General features: G+C 40.5%; 1 protein-coding gene across 2 annotated transcripts in view; it reads left to right on the forward strand.

The window, feature by feature from the left end:
* Positions 1 to 14,880, forward strand: part of LOC121860220 — a 37,071-nt gene that overhangs the window by 2,604 nt on the left and 19,587 nt on the right. For both annotated transcript variants that reach the window (XM_042357304.1, XM_042357303.1), the window contains exons 3-8: positions 4,695 to 4,854; positions 7,022 to 7,191; positions 7,995 to 8,376; positions 10,304 to 10,441; positions 12,821 to 12,979; positions 14,637 to 14,745. In XM_042357304.1, the coding sequence (XP_042213238.1) occupies positions 4,695 to 4,854; positions 7,022 to 7,191; positions 7,995 to 8,376; positions 10,304 to 10,441; positions 12,821 to 12,979; positions 14,637 to 14,745 (1,118 nt within the window). The remainder of the gene's footprint in view (positions 1 to 4,694; positions 4,855 to 7,021; positions 7,192 to 7,994; positions 8,377 to 10,303; positions 10,442 to 12,820; positions 12,980 to 14,636; positions 14,746 to 14,880) is intronic.

The following is a 14,880-nucleotide window of genomic DNA, read 5'->3' on the forward strand; positions in this document are numbered from 1 at the left end:
AATTCATAGTAATTAAAATTAATAAAAAAATACAAAATTGAAAATTAAATATATATTCACAGTAAATAAAAATTATAATAAAAATAAAATATTAAAATAATGATAACAATAACAATAACAATAATAATAATAATAATAAAGAACTATAAAGAAAAAATCAATAGTGGAAAATGATATACAGTTATGTATGTTGTGTTGTCAAAGTAAGAGAAACAATTGAGATCCTCCAATTGTGAGCAAATGAGGCAGAAAGACAGATCAACAACCTGGGACTAGGTCACAATTTTCGGGATGCAATATAGCAGCAGGGTCTACCATTGGACAACGCATTATGCTTCCAATATCTTCCCAGGTGGTAGTACCTCCCTGTTTGATAGCTGCCAACTATACTTGCACACACTTACCCCATCTAGTAAACAGTGCTTGATACAAGGTCAGCTTTTCATTTCAAATTTAATTAAAACTGGTTCAGAAGAGGCCTTAAGACTGTATTGGGATGTACAGTCAGCAAAAAATTATTCTGCACCCCATGATCTGATGGCTTCTGCAACGATCACTGACTGAGGCCATGTTAATTTGGTAAGGTTGGTATTTGTGGTTGTATGATGCATTGTATAACCAGTATGATGTATTTTTTAAATCACATATAGTTAATACAGAGAAATTAACAGGAATCACCCACATAAATGAATGTTTTCAGAATTCTTGGGCTGGTGTGTCATATTGTATAACATCATAAAGGTGAAGAAATTTTTTGTTGTTGACTGTACCTCAGGCAGGATATTTGAAGTCTCGTATTTTAATGAATCCTTTCCATGCCACACGACCATCAGAGGCAACTAGTAGCCTCATAATTCAAACAGGCAATAAAGGGGATCTCCATGCTTAATAGTTCAGTCGCTTAAGTCACTCGGTTTTACAGTATTTTCAACGACAATGTGTTTCCTTTTTTTAAGATAAGAGTTAAACCAGTGAACAGATCTAGTGCCAAGAGCGTGCAGTGTACCATGACTTTATTTAGGAGTAGATTAGTTACCACAGTTCTGCTTGTATACACATACTGTACCAGTACTGTTCTGTACTTCAGATGGTCTGCACCACCTGGTGCTCTACCAATATTCCACAAACTGTATCTTAGCTTTGATTTTCCCAGTGAATGAGGGGCATTTGAAATATTTCAAACCCTTTCCCCATTTAAGATACTGTAGACGAGTTGGAATTAGTATCCATTAACCCTCTCAGGCTTGGGGTGTGGTGAAAATCTCACTCCCTTGCATCATCCAAATGTTTTTTTTATTTCTAGGTAGAGTATTTTGATACACTGTTGCCAATGGACAGGCAGTGGGTAGAGCTAAGTCAACCAGGGGAGATGCATTCATCCCTTATCTACCTCATCTGTTTGAAACTGTCACCCCTACTGGGTCCTCTGAGACATAATTATTCATGTGTAATAATATACAATACGTATGGGTTTTTTCGTGAAATATTTATTCGGCTTGTATTTTGAGTTAGTGAAACTGTATACTGTATGAAGATAAAGTAGAAAAACAAGAATTTCAAGTGAACTTCAGTTTTGTAATACAGGATGTCCTCACTATGTGGCACCCCTGTATAAGAAATTTCACACTTCTGGAATTTTCATTTTAGTACAGTATAGTACAATACAGTATCGTCCATAAATTCCGTAGTTACGTAAATTTTTTGGGAGAAGGTAACTACTGTACTGTACAGTAATATGCAATAAGTATAAAATAAGAAAAAATAAAATTCTGGTGAGGAAGGTAGGGCGAGAGATTGGCTGGACTCGATGGAAATTCCCCAACCTCTTTATAACAACAGTGTGCAATGTCACCATAATGCCCTTATTATTTAAACTCATTTGGTGTCGGGTTAATAAAACTATCGTAAAATAATACATTTTCCTGAAAAAATCTTACACTCGACACCAGATAAGTTATAGAGCTTGTTTACATATGCAAACAGTTGAACAGCTAGCCTGGCACCTGCCTCTCTCCAGGATTTTTTTTTTTTTTTTTTTGTGTATTGGTTTCACCCAAATGACAATTATGGAAGCAAAAACATTATATTTGTTGTTCTGTATTTTAATTGAAACTACTGTACATAGGAATTATCAACATTTATAGATAGCGGAGGATTGTGTTATACAGCTGCTCCTTGACTTACGACGGGGTTAGGGACCCAAATCCAGGTCGTAAGTCAAATTGGTCGTCAGTTAAAAATGCTTAAATAATACATAGAAAATCTAAAATGGGTGTCTCTTTTTCTTCTCAGCACCACAAAACTCTCACTTTTAAGCTTGCCAGCCATTTTAAAGTGAATTACAAACGAAAATTTTGTCAGTACACAGCGCAATCACTAATATCGGAACTCGAAAATACGTAATTTGACAAAATTTTGGTACGACTGAGGCAGTCGTATGTCCGGGTGGTCATAAGTCGAGGAATAGCTGTACTCCCCTATCCCTGTCTCATGTACCAATAGTTCCCCACCCCTACCCTGTCTCGTGTACCAATAGTTCCCCACCCCTTCCCTGTCTCATGTACCAATAGTTCCCCACCCCTACCCTGTCTCATGTACCAATAGTTCCCCACCCCTTCCCTGTCTCAGTACCAATAGTTCCCCACCCCTTCCCTGTCTCGTGTACCAATAGTTCCCCACCCCTTCCCTGTCTCGTGTACCAATAGTTCCCCACCCCTTCCCCCCTGTCCCCAATACCACCCCCTTCCGTACCAACTGTTCCCCACCCTTCCCCCCAACAGTTTCCCCTTCCCTGTCTCACTGGTGGTACCAACAGTTCCATTCCCTGTCTCTGTACCAACTGTTCCCCACCCTTCCCCTGTCTCTGTGTCCTTTCCCCAAGTCTGTCTGTTCCCCACCCCTTCCCTGTCTCTGTTCCCCACCCCCACTCAGGTTGTCCCCACCAACTGTCTTCTGTCTCTGTACCAACTGATCCCCACCCTTCCTGTCTCTGTGGTACCAACTGTTCCCCACCCTTCCCTGTCTCGGTACCAACTGTTCCCAACTGTCTTACCAACTGTCCCACCCCTTCCCCCTCCAACTGTTCCCCACCTCCCTGTCTCTGTACCAACTGTTCCCACCCTTCCCTGTCTCGTGTACCAACTGTTTCCCTTCCCTGTCCTCGTGTACCAACTGTTCCCCACTGCACCAACTGATCCCACCCCTTCCCCTGTCTCCCAGTACCAACTGTTCCCCACCCCCTTCCCAATCTCGTGGTACCAACTGTTCCCCACCCCTTCCCTGTCTCTGCTGGTACCAACTGTTCCCCACCCTTCCCTGTCTCATGTACCAACTGTTCCCCCCCTTCCCTGTCTCTGTACCAACAGTTCCCCACCCTTCCCTGTCTCTGTACCAACTGTTCCCCACCCCTTCCCTGTCTCAGGTACCAACAGTTCCCCATTCCTCTCTTCCTGTCTCGCGGTACCAACTGTTCCCCACCCCTTCCCTGTCTCGTGTACCAACTGTTCCCCACCCCTTCCTGTCTCGTACCAACTGATCCCCACCTTCCCCTGTCCTCGTGTACCAACTGTTCCCCACCCTTCCCTGTCTCTGTACCAACTGTTCCCACCCCTTCCTGTCTCATGTGTGATTCTTCCCTGTCTCGTACCAACAGTTCCCCACCCCTTCCTGTCTCTGTACCAACTGTTCCCCACCCCTTCCCTGTCTCTGTACCAACTGTTCCCCCACCTTCCCTGTCTCATGTACCAATAGTTCCCCACCCCTTCCCTGTCTCTGCTCACCAACTTCCCACCCCTGTCTCTGTTCCCCACCCTTCCTTGTCTGTACCAACAGTTCCCCAGTACCAACAGTTCCCACCCTTCCTGTCTCATGTACCAACTGTACCCCTTCCCTGTCATGTACCAATAGTTCCCCACCCCTCCCCCCAACTGTTCCCCACACCAACCCCACCCTGTCTCTGCACCAACTGTGTCCTGTACCAACTGTTCCCCACCCCTGTCTCTGTACCAACAGTTCCCCACCCTTCCCTGTCTCATGTACCAACTGTTCCCCCACCCCTTCCCCCCATAACTGTTCCCCACCCCTTCCCTGTCTCTGCACCAACAGTTTTCCTTCCCCACCCCTTCCTGTCGTGTACCAACTGTTCCCCACCCCTTCCCTGTCTCGTGTACCAACAGTTCCCCACCCCTTCCCTGTCTCGTGTACCAACTGTTCCCCACCCCTTCCCTGTCTCGTGTACCAACTGATCCCTACCCCTTCCCTGTTTCCAAATCACACCACCTTATCATCACTGCTGCCATCCAACAGTTATCAGAAGTTGTATTTGGTAACATGAACGTTCTGTATCCTTACAGGAAATATCAGCATTGTAATCTAGCCCCAATAAAAAGATTACTTCAGTCCATTCACCTTCATATAATATGAGGTAAATAAACACATAGCTGCCAAATTTCATAAAATGCACCAGCTGGTGTACAAGGTATAATTGGAGCAGATGGAACCAGGTCTCTTGAATCTAAACCAACAGCTTAATGACTGCACTTTGCTGTATGTTGCATCTACCTGATAGTTCATCTGAGTTCAGTCCTAAGACAGGATTTTAGGGTCAGTCCTTTCTTTTTGTTTATTTAATAATGTATTGACACACATGTGTCCATATCATAACTGCTTCTCCTACAAGAGTTTAATCTTTTCAGCTGAACATCAATACAAAGGAATGCTTCTGGAATGCCACTTATGATTATGACACATATGCTTGGTATACTGGAAATATCACTGTTCATCTCTCTGTCAGCAAATACTTTGGTGTGATTTGGGTCCCAAGAGCAGAAGCATTTACAACTTTTGAACTCACAGGTAAAGTTAATTTAGCTTTGCAATTAAACTTACAGTATGGTACTTTAATTAAGCATAAAATACCCATCACAACAGTGTAATTTTACTTTGAAAAATTAATACTGTATGTCAGATTTACCTGACAATTGTGAAGTACTGTATAATAGAAACTATTAAATATTAATACTATGAGTCTTAATGATGTCACATTCTGGGGACACAGGAAGGGTTCAGTCTTACAGGTGTGTTGAAACAATGCAAGATATTTTAAATGATTTCTCTGAAGGATTTAAATTTCATTGATTTTCACACTACATTACACATTAACTTTTTGTATTTCATATTTGAAGCTTGATATTTGAGTGACTTGTACACTGTATGGTGATCTAGATACTGTAGAATATATTACACTTAAATGTTGTAGCTACTGGCAGCAAAGATTTTTATGAGGTGCAGGTGATGATAAATGGTGTACACATCTCATAACTCACACATGAAAAACTCCTCGACAGTGCACCAGCCATACCACAACCCACCCATTACAGTGCACCCAGCCATACCACAACCCACCCATTACAGTGCACCCAGCCATACCACAACCCACCCATTACAGTGCACCCAGCCATACCACAACCCACCCATTACAGTGCACCCAGCCATACCACAACCCACCCATTACAGTGCACCCAGCCATACCACAACCCACCCATTACAGTGCACCCAGCCATACCACAACCCACCCATTACTGTGCACCCAGCCATACCACAACCCACCCATTACTGTGCACCCAGCCATACCACAACCCACCCATTACAGTGCACCCAGCCATACCACAACCCCCCCATTACAGTGCACCCAGCCATACCACAACCCCAACTTTCTTTAAAACAATAATTTAAACAAAATACTCATGGTTTTGTGGTATTTTGTTTTTTTAATATTTTAAGTTCTTTTTTTCTTTTGTATTTTGTTTTTTCCGCTTCTGTTATTGTTTTCCTTTATAATAAAGTCCGGAGATGTATTCTTAGTGCATGTGATGGCTTTCTTAGTTATCCTTGGACAGATCAAATTGCCTTGTTGTGTATCATTGTTTGTGTACCTGCATTGTATATGTACAGTCAGCCAAAGGTGATTGTGATTGGTGTTCGGCTGCATTACTGTCAGGATAAATATTAAACAATCCAAAGGTAGAATTTTTATAATAATAAACTATTCAATGTTATTTAAGATCATAAGTTTCCAAATGTTCTTATATTTGGTTAAATAATGAAGAAAATTTGATCTGAAAATCTTGTGGCAGTCCTCGTTGTAGTTGAGTTGCCAATTCATTAATATAATTTCTACATTATTTAACTAAATACTGTACAAGTATATGAATTTTTGGAAACTTCTCTATCTTAAATAAGAATGAATAGTTTATTATTAAAATAATTCTACCTTTGGATTGTTTAATATTTATTCCTTACAGTAATGCAGTCAAAAATAGATCCACCAATCGCAATCACCTTTACTTTACTTCACCAAGTATTGCCAGTAAGAGACTCAGGGTGGGGTCGCTGGCTGACTGTACGTAGTATAACTGAACCTGCTTTGTCTATATTCCTGTTGAACTGTATTCCTGCATAATTATCAATATCTATCTATCTATCACACACACTCTAGCACCACCCACCTGCCACATGTCCATCCCTGCACTCTGCTACAGTACTTTCTCAATATTCATGCACCTAAATTTTAGCATGTCCTTCACTCAATATAAATCATTGGTAGGTTGAGACCATCAGTGATTAAGCTGGGGGCAACTCTTTGGGTAAGGGCTTGGGGCTAATCTTCAGGTGAGCCATAAAAGTCTAAAATTGTGAAAGGTCCTGTTTGTGGTCTTGTGCTCGACTATATTAACCCCTACATAGGTCCTGGAATGCATCACAGTAAAGAATACAGGACGTCGTTAGTGTACCGGCTATTATTTTTCCCATCTTAATTTGTGTTATAAGTCTGACTTTTCTCTGTGGGATCATCATTCAAATAATTTTAAATTTCATATGTGATTTTATATTAGAGCTGTATAGTTTACAGTTGTTGATGTCAAAAAGAATTCTTGGATTTGCTTTGACTAATAAAAATTCTAGGGGAACAGGAAAGCCCCTGTAGTGAGTACATTACACTGATTACCTTTTCCTCCTACAGCATTCTTGAATGGAAGGCTGACTGTATTTCAACCAGATGTCATTCTGCCAACGCCAGGCCTAATCTCAACTACCAATGAAACCAACATCACAGCACTCGTGTATGATCCACATGACTGGCTCAAACAGCGTACTGAAGTGGCCACATTCTATTGGGTCATTAATGATAATGTAAGTATTATTGAATGTACTCGGTAGAAATTCTCTTGAGTAGCTTGTCATTGTAACCATTACTGGAAGATAATTGTCATTTGATCTGAATAATACTGTTTATATTTTATTCTTAATTTGACCAATATTGTATAATTACAGGGGGCCCCCCTAATCCACTGGGGTTAGGTTCTCAAAATGGCAAATAACCTTTGCTGAATGGGGGGGGGGGGTTACATTTTTACTTGTGTACAAAGAAATGTATATTCCTTTTGAGTGTTTGCCCTTTGGATAATTATTTCTTTTACCTGTATTGTATATGTGTGTGTCTACACTGTCTCTAGAATGAATGGCTCCCTGTCCCGGCCACATAAATGCCAGCAACTTTAAAACTACCCACAGACATTTTTGGGTACATCCATAGTTTCATCCGCGAATAGTAGAGGACGCAAAATAAAAGTCCGCGAATTTTTTGGGCCCCTGTACTTGTTTAACTGAGTTAGTTATACAGATGGGGATTTAGTGTCTTAATATCAATTTGAGGATTTTACATATTGCAGTAAACCTCAAAAACTAATAAAAGTGAGGAGGCAGAATGTTTGTAATTCTAATTTGCTACATTTTGGATGTAGTTGATAGCTTGAAACATGGATTGTGGGTTAATAATTCTTAGAAATTTCATAAAATAACCTGAGTTTCCTATTTTGTGTGTTTTTTAATCGAATAAATGTATATTTCAAATAATTTTAAATTAGTGATGATTAAGTGTTGAGTAAGTTTTGAATATCTCGGATGTTTCTTGTGCTGATAATTGTATTTTACAGGTACGTGCTTCTTGCTCGACACCATCTTTAATTATCAACATAACTAAGGCTGATGACTATACCATCCAAGCCAATATTATTATGGACATCTCTGATGAAATTATCACCACCACTACTACAACGACAACAACAACCACCACCACCACAACAACCACTACACCTAAGCCAGATAATAAAACTACCACAAAACCTCCAGCAACCACAACACCGCCCCCAACAACTACTACACCTAGTAATACCACAACAATACCAACACCCCCACCACCTAATCCTAGACATTGGAGATGTGATGGATACTGGCCACAGGCAGGACATGGCAGTGGTTCACCAGAGTCCAGAAATCTGAAGTTGGGTCACTTTCATGTGAAGGTCTCTGCTAAAGGTACATTCATTTCAGTATTTTTTCTTTAATTTTTAGAATACATTCCAGTATGATATGATCACTTACAGCTAAATAAAGAGAAAATGATATACACTAGGGCCTCAGAGTAAGTGTATCCATAGTACGCTACCCCGCCCTTACGATTGGGTCTCTTGTGGGAGCCAACCCACCCAGCATCTCTTGCTAGCTTAGCATATTTATCACTTGTCCATGCTTGTTTGAGAAAAAATCATTACAATACAAGTGTCCCTCATTTAATGATGGAGTTTTCATTCCTGAAAATCCTATCATTAAGCGAAATTATGGCTAAACGAGGGATAACAATAAAGCATGGAGGGTGAACAACAGGTTTAAATGGCAGGACGATAAACATTGGGTACAGTACTGTACTCCCTCATGATAATAAACAAGCTTGTTTTATAAATGGTTTTGAAGGTTGATTATAATTATTAATACCACAATTCTATATAAAGGATGTGGCTCAGATCCTTCTCTGGTTAGGTTCACTAGGAATGTAATTTCCAATCAACCAATCGGTCTCTGGTTAGGTTGGGTTGGGTTAGGTTAAGTTAGGTAAGGTAAACTGATACTTGAGAGTTGTTAGGTTAGGTTCTTGATGATCTTTTTGTTTGGCAAAAATTTCTTTTCTCCACCATTTTTTAGATGTTCTTGATAAACTTGGCACCTGTTCTTAAATAGACTGTACTGTTTAGGTATTACTCAAGTTGCCTAGTCCAAGCTAAGTCTTAAAATAGTATTTCAGGAGTAGTTGTCTTTTTATATTGATATATGATACATTGGTCCCTCGGCTAGCGAGCACAATCCGTTCTAGAAGGTTGCTCATTAACCGAAAAACTCGTTAACCGAAACCATTGTTTCAATGGGTTTTTGGGTAATTGGTTCCAGCTCACCGAAAATTGCCTAAATTCAACAAAAAAACGTAGAAAAGTGCACTTACTTTGAGGTGTGTATGTAGAAGGCTCCTGGATGATGATGATGATGATGATGGGAATTAGAGTGGGGGGTGGAGGAGAAGGGAGAAGAGAAGGCATTGGGGTGGAAGAGAAGTCACCCCATGGTGCCATTTCACCTATAAAATTTTAGTTCTCTTGGTGTAATTCAAGATTATTTTCTTTAAATCAACACTGCACTGCATTATATATTGTCAATATGTAAAATAAATTTCAAAATGACCAATAGTTTGCTTGCAAACACAGAAAAAAGTATTTAGTTGAAGAGAGTCTCAAGCAAGGTGTTACCTCCACTGATAACACACAAAGACTGACGCCTGTATGGTGTGTTGAGAAGCTGGATGGCGCGCATAAAACTAGTTTCATTACCTTCAATTATGTTCAATAATTGTTAAAATGACTAAAAAATTTAATATTAAACTTTTAAAATTATTGAATAGTATAAACTTCTTGATATTTGCTAAAATGGTAAGGAATTTAAGCCCTAGAACCGATTACTGTATTGGCGGACTAATACTACAGCTGGTGGACCGCCAAATGCAAGCGAAAACATGTTCAGGTCGGCTCGTAAGAAACTCATTAATTGAGGGATTGCTCGTTAACCGAAGTTAAGAATCTTATGGAAGGTAACTCGTTAACCGAAATCTCGTGAACTGAAATCTCGTTAACCGAGGCGCTCGTTAACCGAGGGACCACTGTATGTGTATTTATTAATCTAATGGGGTTTTGGGTTGGGGCAGTCACACCACAAACAGATAATATATCTAATTTAATTTGTTTTCATTTGCATGCAGTATATTGACCAAGAAAAGGCATTGTGTTGCAGTATACTTATACAAGCTTACATAATTTATCTTTTTCACTTCTGGTGACACTTCCTTCCTTCAGTTTTATTCACTTGTACAGTAGCCTAGTTTTAATGTGACTACCTGGTAATATAAATTATTTTTCCATAGCACCGATTGGGCAACTGAATACAACTGGAAAAACTTGGCTGAAACATGGAGAACTGTTCAATGTGACTATCCAGTGTTCTGGTACTGGTCCCTGGGGTTATTGTCATAAAGTTTACAGTGGAGTTTACAATATCACTGGTAAGTAAAATAACAGTTTATTAGATTGTCTCATGACTGCAGCAAGTAAACCTTATTTAAGTAATGTACAGTACAGTGCTCCCCCCCAAGCATGCTGGTATTTGGTGCTAATGGAGGGCACCTACTTGGGAACCATGTACTTGGGTTCTATAAACTAATGGAGTAATCGTCTCCCAGGTGAGGGGGTCGATTTGGTATTTTATCAGGTTTGTCTTAAGACTATCCTTATACCTTTTCAGTCACCCGCCAGAATTTAATTTACTGTTTGTTGGTGACTTTACTGTAAAGTAGCTGCTTTGGCAGACTACTGTCGGCCATGTGAGTAACATGGCCAGTCCAGCGTAGTTGTTCATGGATAATGGTAGCCTCGATGCTCCTACAGTTGGTGTCAGCAAGAACACTGGCATTTGTTTTTTTGTCTTCCCAGCGAACTCGGAGGATGGTACGTATTCTATGTTGGTGAAAGTTTTCAATTGCCTTGAGATGCCTCCTGAAGTGACCCATGTCTAGCTGTCATATAACAGGGTGGGGAGGACCACTGCTCGATATACGTGCAACTTTGTAGATATTTTCAGCTCCCTACAGCTGAAGACACGGTTTCAGAGTGCCAAAGGCTTGAGATGCACATCTGATCCAATGCTGAATCTCTTCATCGATGTCCTCGGTGGTGGACAGGTGGGAACCGAGATACAGTAGAATGTTGATATAACACGAGATACGTGCCAAGAGAGGTCGCTTTAAACCGAATTCGCACTAAATCGAAGTGTTGTTTCAATGGAATAATTTAGTTTGGTAATTGATAGAAACACAATATACTTAAAAGACTGAGAATCTACCCAGATGCACCTCAGCCCATCTCCTAGAATAAACAAAACATCGATTTTTGTAGTATTATGTTAAAACAAACAATCATAAATCAACACAGCTAAAATTATGAGACGCGAAATGGTCTGTTTACTAGCGATCGGCTGATGTGAGAGGGTAGCCGCACCCCAGGGTTGCCAGGTCTGTCCTTTTAAGGACAGTGTCCTTTTTGAGACCCGCTTGTCCTTTATTTTCAAAATAACAAAAAGGACAACCGTAAACTGCCGTTCATGCCATCGTGGAGTTGCCTCACAATGGCGATGAATTTTTTGGGGCATCCAAACGGCTGAGGGTCCACCAGAGGGCTTCCCTGTTGACCGAGTCGATGAAAGCCATGTACAGGTCACCATGCTGCTCTCTGCACTTTTCCTGTGTCTGGTGGGCAGCAAAGATCATGTCAGTCGTGCCACGTGATGGTCTAAAGCCACGTTGAGATTCTGGAAGGAAGTTTTCTGCCTCAGGAAGAAGTCTGTTTAAGAGGACTCAGGCAATAATCTTGCCAGCTACGGACAGCAGCGAGATCCCGCAGTAGTTGCCACAGTCTGGCCGGTCTCCCTTATTCTTATAAATATTGGGGGATTTCCTCCTTTTCCCATATATTCTCCAGGAGAAAGTAGACACGGCTGGTAAGCAGAAGTCCTCCTGCTTTATTCACCTCGGCCGGGATTCCATCAGGTCCTGAGGCTTTGTTATTTTTCATCTGTTTGATGGCAGTAGCAACCTCATCCAGGGATGGAGGATAGCTGAGGTGGGTCAGCTCTGGATGCTGAGGGACCTGCTGGGTAGTCAGGACATCCATATCAGTGTTTCGGTTGAGCAGTGAATGGTAGTGCTCTTTCCAGTGCTGAAGGAGGCCTTCATCGTCTTTAATTTTGAAGTTACCGTCAGATGAGCGAAGGGGGCTGCACTATGAGTGATTGGCTCAAAATGTTTTGGTGGAATTGAAAAATTAGCACACACACACACACACACACACACACACACACACACACACACACACACACACACACACCCACCCCCACCCAAGGGACAAGACGTACCTGGCGTTCCTCTGGGAGCAGCCAGGTCAACTGTTATGTTGGCCCATACCAACTCCCTCCCCTGAACCCTCCTCCCCACCAGAATATCAACAAGTTCTCACCAGAAGTAACTATTTCATTTAGGAAAGGAATGGAACCAGTGTTGAATAGTGGTGAACAGTGCTCAAGTCAGTGGAAAACAACTCAACAGTAACAGCTGAGTCGCACCCAAGCTGACCTTCACACAGTGAGGTCCCAGGTACCCAGTGATAACTGCCCCTGAGACTCAACAACACCAGCTATGTGTTAATCCATCCACGATAGGGAGGCCTGGGACCACACCTCACTCACTTGAGTGAGGTGTGGTCCTGTGACACAAGACCACGTGGTGTCCCCATTTGCCTCTCCCTCCTGGCCATAAGATAGAATGTTTTTTTATCCTTATTTCTTGTTTTGGGAGAAGTTGGTAACTCTTACATGTTTTCTCTTTTGCCAGGTAATGAGACATGTGATTTTGCTGACAAGATCATGACTAATGACTGTAACTTCTTGGCCATCCATTATTTCCGGGAAACTGGAACCCACACCTATCTGCTCATCATCAGCAATGACATATCAACCGTTATACGACCCATACCTGTTATCATTTACAATGGTAAGTAACGTAAATAAGTAACTTAGTGAGGAGTCCTCACTAAACAATAGTGATGCATTCAGCAGAAATGCTTTCACATAGTCCTTGAATGCAGTACTGTACAGTAGAACCTGAGATATTCAGAAATTATTTATTTTTAAATCTCAAAACCCAGCATCATTGAAAGTAATTGAAACAAATCACAAAGTATCAACTTGCTGATGGCAGTATTTTTATCTCTTTGACACCTGTGCTCTTGATGGAAACATTCATCAGCAGGGGCTATGTGCAGCAGTGTTGCTCTCTGATTTTATGCACTTATACTACATAAAAATGTCTAGCAAGCATGGTTGCTGTGTCTTGCCATTAAGTAGTCAGGCTACATGACAGTGACAAGGCATTGTCATGGAGTGTTGATCAAAGATAGATCTAACAGGTGACTTTGTTCTCCAAGACATAAAATGGGATATTATGTATCAAACCTACATTTTTCCTTGAATGATGTTATGTGATATTTGACCCTGTTGGAAAAAGCTCGATGTCCTTTTGCTGTATTACTGTACAGTACAACCAAAGTAAGAAACTCAACGAAAAAATGAACATTAAATAGTAAACTCCCTCTAACCCAGACTCGTTTAATCTGATTCCCTCTGCAAACTGGCTTAGGGTCGGGCACCGGACAAGTGTAGTGTATCCCCAACTTGGAAAACCACAACCAAAGTTCAGTTAGTATCAGGAAAGTTGACAAAAGCGGGGGTAATGTACAGTACATAGTCAATGAAATGAGAAGTTAAAACTTAACGTCCTCTTTGGTAACAGACAATGTGAGGGTCCATATAATTACCTCCTGCCTCAGCTGCCTCATGATAAGTTAATAATTTGTATGTACAGTACAGTATATACAGTAGTTTATTTTTAACATTTACTCGACCCCACACGAGTTATTGCATCACATTATATTCCCGGGGGCTTTGTTTACATATCTCAAACAGCTGATTGCCTGCACTGTGCTTCTCCGTATCGTCATGCTTACCACAATGTCTGTCTTCAGCACTTGTTAAATAATATTGTAGTGTATTATGTACCTGCATATACCTTGGTTTATTTATTAATCAGTTGTCTTATTGTACAAGTATCCAAACCAAGTCATCATGTATCACTCAAAGGTAACACATTATGTTTTTAAGGAATGTATCTCCATACCAAATACAGTACAGTACAGTTTGTTATAATGACCCCATTGTAAGTTGATTTGCTGAAAACTCGTTTTCTTGGAACACACCCTGAGCTTTCTAGGGGTATTACAGTACAGTACATGTTGGAATGCATATACCCCTAATTACTTTAATACTTATGAGGATAAATTTCTTATTATAAAACATTTCACTATAAGTCGCATTGCTCTGGAACTTATCCCCAATGTATAATGAAAACTCCCTGGACATTGAAAAAATTTGTTTCTTGTTCAGTGAAATATTGTTCTGAAATGAAAGAAGAATTCTTCTTCTAAAGGGAGTTTATTATTGCAGTATGACCACTACTGGTCACATCTTACCAAGTAACAGTGCCACCTGGCCTAACTTTGGAATTTAATTGGTTAGTGAGTTTTGAAAGTAGAACCTTACTGTTATAGCTGCTGAAAGAAAATGTAATTAATTGTTATATTTCATATTTACAGTGGACCGTAAGCCTCAGCTGTCATACATCATCATTCCAGTGTCTTGCAGCTTGGTAGTCATCATCATTATAGTATTTGGCATTGCCTACTTCATTCAAAGCAGACAAAGGTAATATTTGACATAAAAAGTTGTATTTTCTTATGCAGTTTGATTATCATTTAGTTTTATGGTGAATGAAAACAATATTTTTATAATTTATCACAAAGATATTCTTTGAGGACATACTATACAGCGAACTACTCC

Source organism: Homarus americanus, unplaced genomic scaffold (assembly GCF_018991925.1).
Source record: "Homarus americanus isolate GMGI-L3 unplaced genomic scaffold, GMGI_Hamer_2.0 scaffold21914, whole genome shotgun sequence".
Lineage (NCBI taxonomy): Eukaryota > Metazoa > Arthropoda > Malacostraca > Decapoda > Nephropidae > Homarus > Homarus americanus.